This window comes from Zootermopsis nevadensis, unplaced genomic scaffold, assembly GCF_977971745.1.
Source record: "Zootermopsis nevadensis isolate Lab colony 2312 unplaced genomic scaffold, Znev_1.0 Znev_ptg000004l, whole genome shotgun sequence".
Lineage (NCBI taxonomy): Eukaryota > Metazoa > Arthropoda > Insecta > Blattodea > Termopsidae > Zootermopsis > Zootermopsis nevadensis.
In genome coordinates this window covers 696,707-712,631 of record NW_028259136.1, presented here as the reverse complement: position 1 = coordinate 712,631, position 15,925 = coordinate 696,707, and the positions used below count along the sequence as shown (strand labels likewise).

The 15,925-nt window shown below is 37.8% G+C and overlaps 1 protein-coding gene and 1 long non-coding RNA gene across 4 annotated transcripts in view; both read right to left on the bottom strand.

Moving 5' to 3' along the window:
* tei (irregular chiasm C-roughest protein teiresias) overlaps window positions 1-15,925 on the bottom strand; it is a 289,615-nt gene that overhangs the window by 199,802 nt on the left and 73,888 nt on the right. The window contains exon 1 of one of the 3 annotated variants that reach the window (XM_022079785.1): window positions 3,305-3,344. The exons of the other annotated variants lie outside the window; for them this stretch is intronic. Within the exon in view, the coding sequence (XP_021935477.1) occupies window positions 3,305-3,314 (10 nt within the window). The 5' untranslated portion in view covers window positions 3,315-3,344. Of the gene's footprint in view, window positions 1-3,304; window positions 3,345-15,925 lie in introns of those variants that run through there. 3 annotated transcript variants of the gene reach the window in all.
* On the bottom strand, window positions 6,848-15,367 carry LOC147874809 (uncharacterized). The gene is made up of 2 exons (XR_015533634.1): window positions 15,184-15,367; window positions 6,848-9,984 (listed from the first exon to the last, which is right to left on the bottom strand). It is a non-coding gene; the product is annotated as an uncharacterized LOC147874809 (long non-coding RNA).

Below are 15,925 nucleotides of genomic sequence, written 5' to 3'. Positions count from 1 at the left end.
AGGAAAAAAGAAAAGAATTACTTTTCACTACAATGACAGCAACACTTCGAGTAGAGAGCATGATAATGATGATGATGATAGAAAAAATATCCCAGGGAACAAAACGTCCATTACAATGATTCTGTTAACAATAAACAACCTGTAGGTACACAGTAAAAGCAATTACACGGTTCCGGCAAAACTGAGAATAATGTAGAAAATAAACACAGATTAATTTGATTTCTGATTGATCAGTAAACTCAGTCATAGCTTTGTCATAGCAGTAATAATTAAAGGTCGTGACCAAAAACGTTCACAAAAAAATATATATATAATATTGCAGACTCGTGCAGTTACGTTTATCCTGTAAACAAACACACGGTCATTTGTATATGTGTGTGCGTTTCAGCGTCATAATCGGCTTCACTCATTATACAGCCTTATTTAGGAAAGGCACTTCCCCATATTCGCGGTCGAACTGCCAACAACAGAGTACCACAGGCATTCTTTGGAGACTATAAGTGATACTTATAAACTGTTTAAAACTTTGAAGACATAGAAGAATAACAGCCCTTACATCTTACATAATCCATTCATGAATTGTCTGTCTGACTCCATGGAGCAGAGGCCTTGTTGAGAAGCCAATCGATGCTCAGATACTCAAGAAATGTTCTCGAAGGATTTGAGGTTCTCATGGCGGTAAGTACGAAGTGACGCCCTCCTGGGTTGTATTACCAGTGTAGTCTGCCAACGTTTCAGAGGTCCTTGCCACCCTCATCATCAGGGCGATGAGCAAGTCGCCCAGATGATGGAAGCACCAACGGCCCCTGAAACGATGGCAAACTTCTAACAGACTACACGACGCTAAATCCGGAAGATAACCATTCATTTCGATGGATATTAATTCTCTTAAGGTGTCATAATCGTAAACGTTTTCAAAGAATCTTCCCTCCTGAGACATATCGGAAATACTGAAGCATTTGTGCCAACCAAAGGGGATTCAACGAGGTTAAAACCTCATTTCTAGGCAAGACGAGAGTGGGAAGGATTAAAGTAGGTATAAATTAATAGCAGCGTCCATGCGGAAGTTACGTCACGACTCGGCACGCCACCAGTGCACTGCCCCCGAGCTTGCATCGCCAGTACCGCACTTCTGCATTAACGAGTTTAGCAGATAATCCAGTCTTAGGCTACTGTTAATTTGCGTAAGACTACGTTTTGAAGCGGTAACCGTTGGGGGCTGTAGTACTCGGAATAGAGGGATCAAATGGAGGCAGATAAAAGACAGGGGTAGACACGTCATAGCATAACCTGATCAAAAAACTTTACGTCTATATTTAAAATTCACATATTTGTTTACGCTTATAATTTCCAAACCAAAGTCATTATGAGCATGGTCCTTTATTTAAAAAATATTTTAATAACTAATTTCATACAGGAAAGACCTTGAGAAACTAACAATCGCCATTAAGTCCAGAAGGCCCCACGGCTTGAAAGCGAAGCCCCAATTTCATTACAGGGCTTACAGCAGTCCGTCAATGAAATTTATACTGAATCAGATTACTCAAGTTCATGAGTTTCGAAATGCATGTCAATATATTTAGTATTATGCATCTTACAAGAGCGATATCACCCTTTAAAGTTTCCGACTAGGATTTTGTTCGTATTTATCATCTATTCCACGCGTACTACACGACTTCGTCTCATCTCCATCGAATCGATTACCTAACAATATCTGATGAAGAGAAGATATTACTAAGTTTCTTGTCACAAACTTTTCCTTACCTTCCTAATACTTGTTCCCCATTTGGTCGAAATATTCCCTACATCAACGTGTTTTCAAACACTCTTACCTGTACTCTTTCATTTGAGCAAGAGACCAAATTTCACACACACAAAACAACAGGTAAATTTACGGCTATGTTTTAATCTATGCACCTTAAATAAAAGTATGCTTATTTAAAGGTATTAAGTTTTGACCGAGAGTCTTGGCTATAAACAGAGCTGAGTCATAATATTAATAGTGAAAATTCTATTTGATAACGCAGTTTATTCTCTGAAATTCTGACAGGACATTTTTTATTTCTCAATTACACCACGTGAACGGACAGTTTTGATTGTTTCACTAAACTAAGTTTAATTTATCTGGTTAAAATATAATGTAGTGAGAAATTCAGTGTAAACCATACTATATTTACTCAAATTTTATTCCGTAGCAGATTTATATGCTTTTATTATAAATAAGCCTTATTATATCTTATAAATTAACAACCGCATATTCTACAGATCACGTCGTCCGCTCGGTACTGTTTCATTTCAGCCTCTAAAAGTGCTTAAATGCCATAAGAAATATTTCTACTCCTATCAGGTTAATTTTATAGCGTACGTGTTGACTATGTCCCCTAGAAACACTGAACAAATAAACTAAATTCCATTATACGTGACGTAAACATCATACTTCCATACATCTGCATCTTACAAATTCCTTACATAAATAACACCACGTCACGTAAATTTATGAGGTGGGAGACACACAGGCATTCCTAAATATAGTTTAGTAGATTTCTATTGTTAACAGACCTTCGACAAATACAACAACTTTTAATGAAGTTATTTCTATATAATATAAAATAACATGGCTCCCACGTGAAATCGATACTTAATTTTCAGTATGAATTAATGGAAGATGCGTGTGAAGATAGATGATAAATATTCCCTTAACTTAAATACGACATATTCATGCAGAAACAGCAACGATACGAAAATTTAAATATATTTTCGTCAAATTTAACGTAACCACAATCAGAATTAGAGGCGGTTTTTGGATATAAAGGTATCACCAAATTGCATAGGTATTTATGTTTCTTTCTAGCCCTCATTTTACATATAGAAAAATTTAAAGATAATTATTGTAACAAGAAATGAGTACAAAATTTTGGTCGAAAAGCCTGAAATGAAAAGACCACTCGCAAGACCTGGATGTAGATGCATGCACAATGTTAAAATTTATCTTAGGGAAACAGAGTTTGCGTCTGTGAGCTGGATTCCAGTGGCTAGCTGCTGTAAATAAGTTGATAACCTTCGGATTTCATAATAAGGCAGAGAATTTCTTCCCTAGCTGAGCGTACTATAAATTCCTAAGATGGATTATCCTCCATGGAGTTAGTTAGTCGTTGCTTGTCTTCATTTAAAATTAAGTATGTATCCTGTAAATTCTGAAATATTACAACCGCAAATGTCACAAATTTAACAAATTATTTTCTTTTACAATATTAAATTGGCATTACACTAATAACGGCTCAGACCTGCTCATTAATCTACTTACGCAGCCACATGCGACATGGGTCGTAGCCTGGACACCACTGCGCTGAGGAGGAGAATGAGAGGGGTTTTGCCACACCGCGGGGTAACAAGGCAAACGCACTGTGCCCCCCTCTCGTGTAACTTTAATTAACTAAAGCCTAAAGGAGAGCAGAAGAGGTTTCTGAAGACAGAGAGGAAGAAACCCGGAATCTCGATGGAAAGGGAGAGAAAATGTGTGTGTATGTACAGAAAATCGTTTGTAAAGCTTTCTGAAAGGGGGATTTCTCTCCGTGCTTTGTACGCAGTTATATGTTCAGGAACATGGTTCACGTGTGCTGAAAGTTCTCCACCGCAAAGACACCAGCGTTCACTGCAGGTTATATGTACATGCCAGAGTATCTGCAAAACTTCGAACAATTAACTTCGATTACCATATTTCACAAATACAGAAGCACACGTTTCAAGTGACGTTACTACTTTCACTTTCAATAACTTTCACTTCGTACCACAAATAAACTGATGCCCATAACGTCGACTTGGCTTAGCTCCTTCGCCGTAACTTCTGACCAAAGATGAGATGCTCCTTCAAAAATACTTCAATTCCGCTTACAAACCCAAGTTTGCCTTCTGCTCCTTCAATACAACACAAACGTAAACGAACTTGTGCCTCCAATTTAATTAAAAGCACATAGTTTGTTATAGCTTCCGGTAAATGTTACGTCATGAAGTTTCCTTGTTTCATTTTAATTTAAAACCTTTTGACATTTCGACTTTCTGTTCATGTTTCCGTATGAGTTGATGTGCTCCATTGTCATGTGAAAACTCCCTAAAGGCGACAAAACATCTCTAAATTAAAATTAAATAATACAATAAAGGAGCCTGTACTGGAAGCCCCACTAAATTATACTCACTAACTGCTAAAAGCCTCCCCCCAATTACAAAAATAAAGAGTTTTACATCTTCGAATTTACTATTAGGACTAGCGCGCACGAGCGATTTTTCTGCCGCTGCGGTAAAACTACCGCAACCGCGTATTCATGTTGCCTGTGCACACGGACGGTGAAATAAACGCGTTTGCGTTTTCTTTTCAGTTGGGAGCTGGATTTTGTGCAGACAGTTGGCGTGTGCTCTAGGCTGATAAGTCGAGGTATGGATTTTGTTGAGACTGTCGCTGTGTGGGATTTTTGCTAGGAGCAGGGCAAAGAGGGATTCGAAACCGCTTTCCGAGAAATGCATCACATGTTCACCGTTTCAGAGCACATGAGCACTGATCGTTACTAATAAAATTAAAATGCTAAATGCTACAAAACGAAATTAACAGCGCACAGAGAGACAGGGGTCCAATAATTACATTACACGTGGGTATATCTCCTGTCTGCAGACTACGAAGGTTTTTGCATAATATCCTTGAACATGGTTATGACATTGTCCGCAATAACAGAACTTAATTACTTTCAATACTGAAATTTAGATAATGCAGTGAAACAGTATTTTTTTTTCAGAACAACATATATGATACAGCAATGCACAAAGCTTCCCTGTGTTTACAATCAAAACATAGCGCAGAAACAGACGTTTTTATATATTCAACGGCCTTTCTTGTCTTAATTTTTACATGGGCAAAGACGTTGTAAGGAGCTTACCTTGAACATTTGTGTGTCTGAAATGAAATGAGTGTCGTATTCACTTTAAAGTCTGCTATAAATGCTTTGAAGAAGGACGCTACAGAGAAGAAAAGAAACAAACATTCTGGAATACAGAAGGCACAAATGCAGCCTTTATTCTCTGCTGTAATTCCAGTATTCAGAAGTGGAACTAACTAAAGTTTGTAAATTGGAAGGTTGCGAATGCAGTAGGCCTACACACCATTCAAAAGGTGTTAGTGAAACTGCGTGTCATGTACAAGTTCATTTATAGAACAAGCTGTAAAAGTAACACAAAGCAAGAGCTACTTATGATATTTTTATTAGTGACGGAACTAATGCGGAGTGCAATGGTTCGCTATTTTGCTTCTTACTGAAGAGACACAATATACTATCCCCAAGAAATTTGAAACATTTTTTTGTCTTCAAATTTTACAATTACTTTTTCATACCTTTCTGTCCAGAGTTTCACTCGCTTATACGCGTACGCTTCGAGCATGAATAAATTGTTTAACTCTTCCGCGTATTTTACATTTATTATTACAATCATAAAGCAGTTACTATATGCGCTGTTCTCCGACAAATACTGATATTCATACAAAGCCTTTGTTTTATTTTAAAACCCAAATTAAAACTCTCATTGTGGCCTTTTGCGTTTAAACTTCAAATTTAATACAATGGGATGTGTTGAACACTTACGTCGGCTTTAGTCATTTGCCTAAACCACATGCAGCCATACTAATTATAAACAAAGGAAATGATAATTAACAAAAATATTCATAAATATGTAAGAAGCTCTAGGTTAGAAAGAACAGAAATGCGCCTTTTCCCCGAAGTTTCGTAATTCTAATTGTTAACTTACTAGTTACAGATAAATGTAATTTATATTAATACTCCTTAGAGCAGTTTCTTGCCAATGGAGAGAAAGAAGCACGGAAAGAATTCAGAAAGTAAACATCTTCTAACCCCTTGACCAAGAACTGGAGTGAGAACTACTTATTTGTTGTTTATTTAACCACGCTGTCGGTATCTCAGACTACACAGCATCTAATGATAGGACGGCTAAACCATAAGAACTTAAGAAGTATGTAGAAGCAAAGGTCGTGGCCTATCCTAATGTAGGGACTACAATCCCACCATTTGCCTGCAGGAACTGAGAAAATCAAGTCATTTTCGAAATAGGCTTTTTCGCAAAACCCCTAACCCGACGCCAACTGGCCTACGACGTCTACCATACGGCGAGTTCTTGTATAATACGGCCTCCGGGGTGAGTAGCTAGCAGCCAGCTAAAAAAAAGTTCTTAAATAAATTGTAATGCAAGTAACTACTGCCCACGAGAAATTACTCTTCAAATAGGAATCTGATTAAACATTACATATACAGTTGCAATATGCATTAATTTCTCACTACACTCAATATTTAGCAAGAGAACGGTTTCAGGTAAACCTGAAACTAAATTCATACAGATGGTGTGGAAGGATACAGCCTCATCCAACGTTTTGTATATCAGACAGCGAATAATTTTAATCTGCGTAAATCGTTCTCGTACTCCGAAAGTATACTAATTAAGTTTCAAGCCACGCCTTTAAAGATAAGTACGGACTGCCAGTAAATCCCCCTAAGTAACGCACATAACACGTTTTAAATACACACGAGGCAAATTCATTGTTAAGCCCAAGACAGAAATGAGTCCATTTTCATATTTAAAAATTTAATTATCTTGTGGAAAAAAAGAGTTGTAGTTGCTATAGTAGTTAAATGTGTAAGAATACATGAAGGAAATATTTTATTACTGGATAAATAATGGAGGCAATTACATTAGATTGGCCTTTTCCTTACTTTACTGCCTCCGTTTCTGGAGTCAGTGCTTCCAATGTCTCTTCTAAACTATTTAAAATATGGCAATCAATTCTCAGATCGAGTCCTTCAACAAATACAACATGTGATTTAATAAATACAACAAAGAGTACGTACAGCAATTTCTATCTGCTAATGTCAGTTCTATGAAGCGGTGTGACAAAATGTGTGAATGTTAATGTGGTTAGTTTTTTTAGAAATCTTATTACAAAATTATTCTTTTTGCAAATTCTGAGTTTGTGAAACAAATGCCTTCTTACTTAGCTCACAGACGAGCTTTTAATACAAAAGACAAATAATAATGTTCTTCATACAGATTCGGGAGATCTGTACAACCTAAGTCCTCATTTAACTGGATAACGGAGGAAGGTTAGACGCGATTATAATCGATTTTTCGAAGGCCTTCGATTTAGTTCCTCACGATCGGCTGCTTACGAAAATCGCGGCATCGGGAGTGGACTCGAGGGTAGTCGCATGGGTAAGGGAATTCCTTTTAGGCCGAACGCAGAGAGTTAGAGTAGGAGGGCAATTATCAGAGGAAGTCAGAGTAACATCAGGAGTACCGCAAGGGAGTGTATTGGGTCCACTTCTATTCCTCGCGTACGTAAATGATATTTGGAGGAACATTGAATCGACTATTAGACTTTTTACAGATGACTGTATAATATATAGGAAAATTATAAATAGTAAAGATATAGAAAAGATGCAGATGGATCTAAACAGTCTGGGGGAGTGGGCGGTTGAAAATGATATGAAAATTAACCCAAGTAAAAGTAAGGCAGTTAGTTTCACGAGAAGTCGGGTGAAGGAACCACTAAACTATTCGTTACGGGACCAAATAATTCCGGAAGTGAGCAGCTGTAAATACTTGGGAATTATCTTAAGCAGCGATTTAAGCTGGGCTGATCAAGTAAATTATACGGTGAAAAAAGCCTGGAAGGCACTTCATTTTACAATGCGTGTTCTCAAAAAGGGGAATAGTAACACTAAAAGTCTAGCCTACACATCACTAGTACGTCCGATTCTGGAATATGGGGCGGCGTGCTGGGATCCTTACAGGGAGGGGCAGATAAATGCGTTAGAACGGGTGCAAAGGAAAGCATGTAAATTTGCATATCACAGGAGCGATTCGAACTGGGAAACCCTGGCACAGCGTAGAAAGATAGCACGAATATGTGCTCTCTTCAAGGCGTACACGGGAGATCGGGCATGGAAAGCTATAGGTGACAGATTGCAAAGGCCATACTACCTGAGCAGAGTCGATCATATTCGGAAAGTTAGGAGCAGAAAACAAAGAACAGATATCGGAAAATATTTCTTTGTAAATAGGACCATCCAACTCTGGAACCAGCTACCTGCTGAGGTTTTAGGGACTCTCTCCTGTAAACCAAGTACGTTTAGGAAGAAGGTTAGGAAAGTGATAAATGAGGTGAAGTAAAGGGAATAGATGGGTGGGTGCAGTGAAGGGGGGTAAATTGGGGTGAGGATGGGAAGGCTTCATAAGTGTAGTGAAGTGAAGAGAAGGTCCTGATGAAACGTGTGATTCATTACTGTTACTGACTTATGTCTAGTTGGTATTAATTTTTAAGTTATGTACTTTAGGTTATACGGTTTTGTAATATTATGAGTTGTTTTATTTTGAGTGTGGTGTGTTGTTTTGTTGTGTCTTATTGTTCTTGTTGTGCCTTATGTTTTTTGTGTCTCATTGTTTTTGTTGTGTCATGTCTTTTTGTCTTACTGTATTGTTGTGTCTCATTGCTTTGTTGTGTCTTATTGTTCTTGTTGTGCCTTATGTTGTTTGTGTCTCATTGTTTTGTTGTCTTATTGTTTTTGTTGTGTCTTATGTCTTTTTGTCTTACTGTTTTGTTGTGTCTCATTGTTCGGTTGTTTCTTATTGTTATTGTTTGTGTTGTCTTATGTTTTTTGTGTTATTGTTTTGTTCTGTTTCATTGTTCTGTTGTTATTATTTTTGTTGTCTTATGTTTTTTTGTGTCTTATTGTTTTGTTCTGTCTCATTGTTCTGTTGTTTCTTATTGTTTTTGTTGTCTTATGTTTTGTTGTGTCTTATTGTAGGACCACTGCCACCGGGTAAAAACCCATTTGCAGTCAAATAAATAATAATAATAATAAAAAAAATTAATTTTGCTACGGGCTGTATTAGACATTCAATTTCGCTCTTTCTGAACCATGGATAAATACACCACTTTTCAGGTCGGAAATGGTGTGTGCAGAATGGGAAACGAACTGCCGCGTTCGCACACATTGCAACACATTTACCAGCTGAAATATCGATTAAAATCGACTCCCCTTTCAGTCTTTTTTTTATAGAATGGGCAACGTTAGGAGAAAAAATATGCACACGGTCGTTTAAAAGTGGTTCCTTGTGACTGGTTCACTGCACGTGCGCCACATTAAACGTCGCCTGAGATTGAAATTTCGCTCCACAGGCATTCACGCCGTGTTACGCTTCCTGAAGGAAATTTGTTTCACACAGATGTTATCTACAGGGCGAGGGCTGCACGTATTCCTACAGCAAACTTCAATATTTTTTATACTTTTACCCCCTCCCCATCTTTTCTACATCCACATTTTATAAACGTTAACAAAGCTTCAACTGCGTCCAAAGCGAGGTGTGACTAACTTGGTCTCAAGTTAATCCAATGGTTACTCCCTTACTTTAAGACAATGAACCGATTTATGGGATTTTTATTTTTAGTGTTCTGTCTGAGGACAGGTCCATATGAACAGGATCCTTCCATCCTTTTCTCGGACTGGGACCTGTTCATATACGTTCTTGGCAGATGATCCAGAAGTGGTTTGCCATTGCCTTCTTCTGTGTGTGAGTGGAGTAATTGTTGGGATGCCACGGAGAAACCGGGGAAGCCCCCGGAGGAAAACTCCATGTTGCCTAGACCACGGCCTTGCCCAACACAAGTTATAAATTCGGGCACCGCCGGGAATCGAACCCGAGACCCCAGGATTACAAGGCCAGCGTTCTAACCGCTAGACCACCGTGGCACCTTTTATGGGATTATCTGGTGATATTTCAGACGTGGTCGAATAAACAAATAAAAACTTAGGAGTCGTGTTTTGGGAAGAGGGTGTGGTCTATTTTAAGGTTCCGAGAATTTTCGACGAACGGCTAATAAATGTGATAACACAAGAGTCCTCTCACTGCTGTGGCAATTCTCTGAAGCAAATGCTGCAACAAAAAAAAAACAAGTCAGTCATTTTCGGAAAGTAATATTTTACCTTCTGTTTGGATCAGTTCTGATTGAAATTGGTCAATAACTAGCGATGGAACACATTCGTTTTTACAGTAATTTTAACTTCAACAAAACTAGGCTCACATAGCACTGGCTCAGACGTCTATCATAATTCATACAATCTATATTTAATATGTCTGAATTAATTTTGTACCTATTCAAAATATTATAACAATTTTAACATAGAATACAATTTATATTTTTTCGTGCTTTGTGTAGGCTTGTTGCCCTTTTTCACTAATTTCTGTCCCTATAGAATTAATTACTTTTGTTCTTATCGTGTCGCTCAAGCTCATTAACTCTGTCTTCCAGGTATCAGTACTGTATTACTTTCTTCAGTTCTTTAAAGTTTTAATAATTTCACATCTTTCGTTAACCAGATTTTGATTTTACTCAGTTTCTGTAACCATCACAACATGGTCTTCCTCTTCGATATACAAATATTCATCGCATTTCGCCACACCACTGTCACACTGCCTTGTTCCTAAGAGCCTAGACCCTCTTTGGGTGTCATTGTGATATTCTTGCTAACAATTTACTAAGCTGTATTAATGGTCACATTATCACCAGAAGTTTCCAGTGCTAAAAACCTATTTCAGATTTTAACCCGATACTATTCTTTAATTTCAACGCTAATTAGCTACTTTCGGTTAAAGGTTTCCGTAATAAAACTTTTCTGTTACTTGTTTACCTACTGAAAACTTCCTCCAAACTTTTAAACCCGGTAGAGTGGTCAGCACTAGAACCTTCAAGGAGAGAGAAACACACACTGGATATAACGATTCTTTTGTTAAATCTGTCAAAATGAAAGCTTAAGAAATTTTCACGTCCGCCATATATTACGTTATACTAAAATGTTCAGTTAAAAAACGTTGAATATTTTTGAACGAGCTATTACCATACAAAATGGCATGAACCTATATTAAGTGGAGCTATTGCCACTCAAACCTCTACAGTTCGCTCGTTCGCCATGTTGTTATTACCGATTATAAGAAATTAAATTAACGAGGTCGTTGTGGCCTCCAAGAACACAGTGTTCATACCAGGTTACGTAAAAAGTAGCAAAGGGACACACAAACACAGACCTGGCTTCTTTCGTTAAGAAATGAAAGTAGTTTAAAAACATGGCGTAAAAGTGTGAAGTAGATTCAAGAGTTTGCAGACAATGTCAAGTGGCGTGCTCTTGTGAACATGGTAATTTATCTTCTGGATCCATAAAGAATGGAAAATTTTTTGTCCAGCTGAGCGGCAATCTTTTTAAGGGAACTGTGCTCAGTGGAGTTGGTTCGTTAGTTGTTCGGTTAGTAATTCACTTGTGGAGGCCTAAGTATGGTTTGTGTGCGTCTCACACCTCGATGTGAGAAGCCATAATTCCTCTTTGCATCAACGGTATCTGTAACCGGAAACTTCCATCTCGCGCGAGTCACTTTTGGCTACTAACCGCTGGAGTTCTCTTTGCTTTGGTGATACTGATCTCAAGTTAGTCAAGCTGTAGGCACAGGCCCTCGTCACCTTCTTCTCAAGAGCATCTTTCTCTGGTCTTCGCGCTTTCAGGGTGGACCACCCATGATCACGAAGATAGTCGCTTCTAACTCACGCGCCCTGAAAAGTTGTTGATGAACTCTCCTGCCGCTACACAGCTACGTGGATGGACCACCCAGATCACGCAGTCTCCAGCTACTGATATCAATTAAATCGGTGAGCAGCTAAAATTTTTAAAGTGTTTGTACTAATCAGTCATAATGATTCACAAATTCAACTGAACCCATCTGTTTTTGCATCTGATTGGCCTGGTTTACGGATTACTGTTTTATTGTTATTACCTCGGAATATTTAAGACTGCCCTGATGACGGAGGTAGTATGACCTCTGAAACGTTGGTAAACATCTACCATACTACACGGCGCAAGAACACAGAAGACAGAAATCTTCATACTCACCGCTGTGAAAACCTCAAATCTTACATATACAGTTTACCGCAACTTTTAAAACGGGCACCCATTTCTCGCCCAACATGTAGTCTACACCTACAGATCCATCGCCAAGTTTTGACCGAAGTCCAACTGGTGGGAAGGTCTGTATTTAAACCACCTATCTGACCGCGTATGATATTAATGCGCTAATTATCAGACCACCATGCTTGGAGACAGAGACGTAGTTAAACGTGTCACTGTGTGATTCATTCCCTGTCAGAACCATGGGATGCTTTCGTCGCTTTAAGTATTGTAAAAGCAGAGAGCTGTGGTCCTATGAGGGCGATAGAGTCATCTGTTTCCCCTTCTCAGTTTGCTCTCTCTTGCCTGTCAAGTGTCTACAAGACCGGACGTCAGTCTGATCTCCCAAATCTTCTGTCTTCCTTTGAGAGTGTTCCAAGAGGCAATGGCTACTTGCGCCTTAGCTGCGTTTTTCTCAGACCACATCCAAAGCCCGACTTCTGCATTCATCTATCATCCGCCCCCAGCATTACGAAAGCCTCACAACATTATTTCACAGTTTAAAAGCTGTCAAAAAAGTTAAACAGCAAGAAAATTGCCACACTAAATCAGCATTCAAATAACGTTTCAATATTAAAAATTGTGTTCCGTTAAGTATTATCGTAGAATCGTCGTTAAAACGCGACGTCTTCATTTATGATTATTTTATACAAACTTTCATAAACTTCTAATCCGCACTTCTACACGGCATTCTTCTTTTTTACACGCATGCGTATGTCTGCTCTGCAGGATCCATAATCGTGTTTACGGTTAACCAGATAAAATAGCAATTTTATTCCATTCTTCAAACTATAATTAGGCTTTGTACACAGAGAACCGTTACTAAAGCTAGCGTAGCAGTTATAACCATCTATTTCAGAAAATGTAAAACATTTATCTCAAACAATGTTTTGTTGCTTTGAAATACTCCAGTTCATCATTCATATTTACCCTTTCACTCGAAGCTAAACAACCTCTCGGAAGCCTTTATTTACTACTATAAATATAAACTTAAATCTCAATACTGTAATTATTCGTGTTTTTTCCGTCTAATCACAATTGTATATAATTAAAATTATACATAAGATATTAAAATATCATTTACATATTTGGTACAACTTTTTACATTCGCACATTCACCCACAGATATAAAGAACATATAGCAGCTATAAAACACAACAAAGACAATTCTGCATACGCCAAACATATTCTGAATACCGGACACGCATACAACACAATAACAGGAACAATGGATATTTTAAAAATAGTACAAAATAAAGGACATAGAGATACAATAGAAAAATATTATATACAACAAACATTTAAACAAAACCTTTGCCTAAACGATAATAACATATACCTTAATAACCCCATCTTCAATGTCCTTCAGACACTCGACCCCAATCTCAACAACCACCTTTCACCTACTCTCTCTATAAGTGATCAGTATTGATCCAGTTCTCCTCGGATACGTTAGTACTTCTGAATACCTTCAAGACATATCTACGCTCTTCCTCGGTATGTTCATTTTTACATTTTACCTTCCATTTTTATTTTTATTTATATTTTTACCTTATTACATTTTGTCTTCTATACTCGTCCTTTCAAGTTCAGTAATAATTAAAAATATTTTAAATTATTTACGTTACAGGCCAATGTTAAACCACTATCACTTCAAAATATACCCTCACTCCAATGAATTTGGAAGTAAACATCATCAGAAGTTACACAACAACAGTAATTAAGTTTTAGTTTATAAGACTATAATTTTTAACTTTTAACTTTACACCTGAAGATGGTTCAATGTAACCGAAACATGTAAAAAAAAGTAAAAAGTTGTACCAAATATGTAAATGATATTTTAATATCTTATGTATAATTGTAATTATATACAATTGTGATTAGACGGAAAAAACACGAATAATTAAATTTTAATTCACAATATGACGCAATTATATCAACTTCTCAATACTGTGTTTAACAATACGCAGATTTATATATTCTACGAGTTAAATAACCGTTATATACAGCGAGTCCAGATTAAATGTATTTCAGCGGGAAAATTTCCAGGGACGTTCAAGCGATAATGGAGTCACTAGCACTCAAAAAACTCTGGAAACATCTCGTTTTCTCTGTGATGTAAACACGACAGCATGGCCGTAATTCTTAGCGCTGATAATATAAGGGGTTCAGCGCCGTAAAAACTAAAAACACATTATTTGCAAAAAAATCGACTTTACATTTATCAGTATTTTGTCACATAACCAAGTTAGCCTATGACTCCAGGCTTACGGGACAATCCATATAGCCTACGTTGTAAGAAAGAGCTGTCTAATCCATCAGAATAATCTCAGACGTTCTGCCGTAAACATATTTTATTCACACATTCTACTACAAAACTATGATTTAATAGTTGTATTCCAGTGAATGAAATACTCCAAATTGAGTGAATGTACTTCACAAAGTGTCATTTGCTATTCTGTGCACGCGAATGGTCTTGATGTATATTTATTGCAGACAAAAATCTATATTTCCGAATTAGAATGCAAATAATGTACTTCAAACCCAAGGGGGAGGGGAGGCGAAATTAATGACTGAATTCGATTCACATTTCGACAATGCGATCTGTTGTTACAAACCTAATCACGCCACAATCGTATTTTATTCCAATTTCGCACACATCATTAGTCTTTAAATTCATTTATTGCTTCCGAAAATGAATTATTTGCGACACAAATAGATTTACCTAACCAACAGGCAACTCTTTCTTTGCCAATGTTGTTGTAAAGGAAATCAACTGAATTGCCAATGTACTTAAAAACGCAAAAGAGTTCAAACGAAATTAGTAATCGAAGTAAATTCGGGAATTAACAGTGACCAGCACTGTTGAAAGCCTATATATTATGCATATAACGACAAATAATTTCCATTATATTCTGTTAAACGTTTACGATGTCGCAAAAAATTACAAATAACAGTTGCAGATGATGGCTGTCTTCTGGATTGTTGCGCCGTGTACTCTGGTAGAAGTTTACCGACCTCTGGAACGTGCTAAACTTCTTCCGGACTACACGGCACTACAACCCAGAAGACAGCAATCTCTAATTTTTTCTGACTTTCTAACAGTTTCAATGGGAGAGAAACTGTCTTCTTTGGTACCTACCGGTGGCAGAGAGTGCTGTTTGTCACAGTCTTCATTTCGCAGCCTGCAGGTGGTTTGGAAGGGCTCTCGGAATGTCTGATTCTCCTGGTGACACATGGGGTTTTACATTAGCATCGCCCTTACACTTGATATAGAAGTCGGTCTATTGTGTGCCTGTGTACAGCATCAACTGGGGAAGCGAGATCCCACACACGACGATATTTTAAGAACCACATCATGACTAGCTCTGTCTCCGTAGTGGGAACTGTTCCAAGTTCAACACTGTCAGTGTCACTGCTTGCCAAAGCGCTAACTGATCTATTCATTACACGTCCAATGAAACAAAACGTGCAGTGTGAAAAATCTGACTCTAGATGTTTTATCGACACTGCCATATAATTTGTCTACCCTGAATTTGAAGGCAACGACCAATAAAATTCAACACGACCGCGCGTGATTTACTCATCTTCCTGATGACAGACGCAGTAATCACCTCTGAAACATTGGTAAACTTCTACCAGAGTACACGATGCAACATCCCAGAAGACAATTATCTTCATACTCGCCTCCTTGAGAACCTAAAATCTCGCCAACAACAGTGTTGCTCTCTGCAGTCAAAGTGAAGACTAAGTGGTGTGAGGGTAAGGATCAGATTACGGCTAATTTATCACAATATACGGAGCTCGAGCTATTATGAACAAATTCATGAACCTTCGGGTTGTTCCGTGAAAGACGGGAAGTCCCTTGACCACTGAGCGAGAAT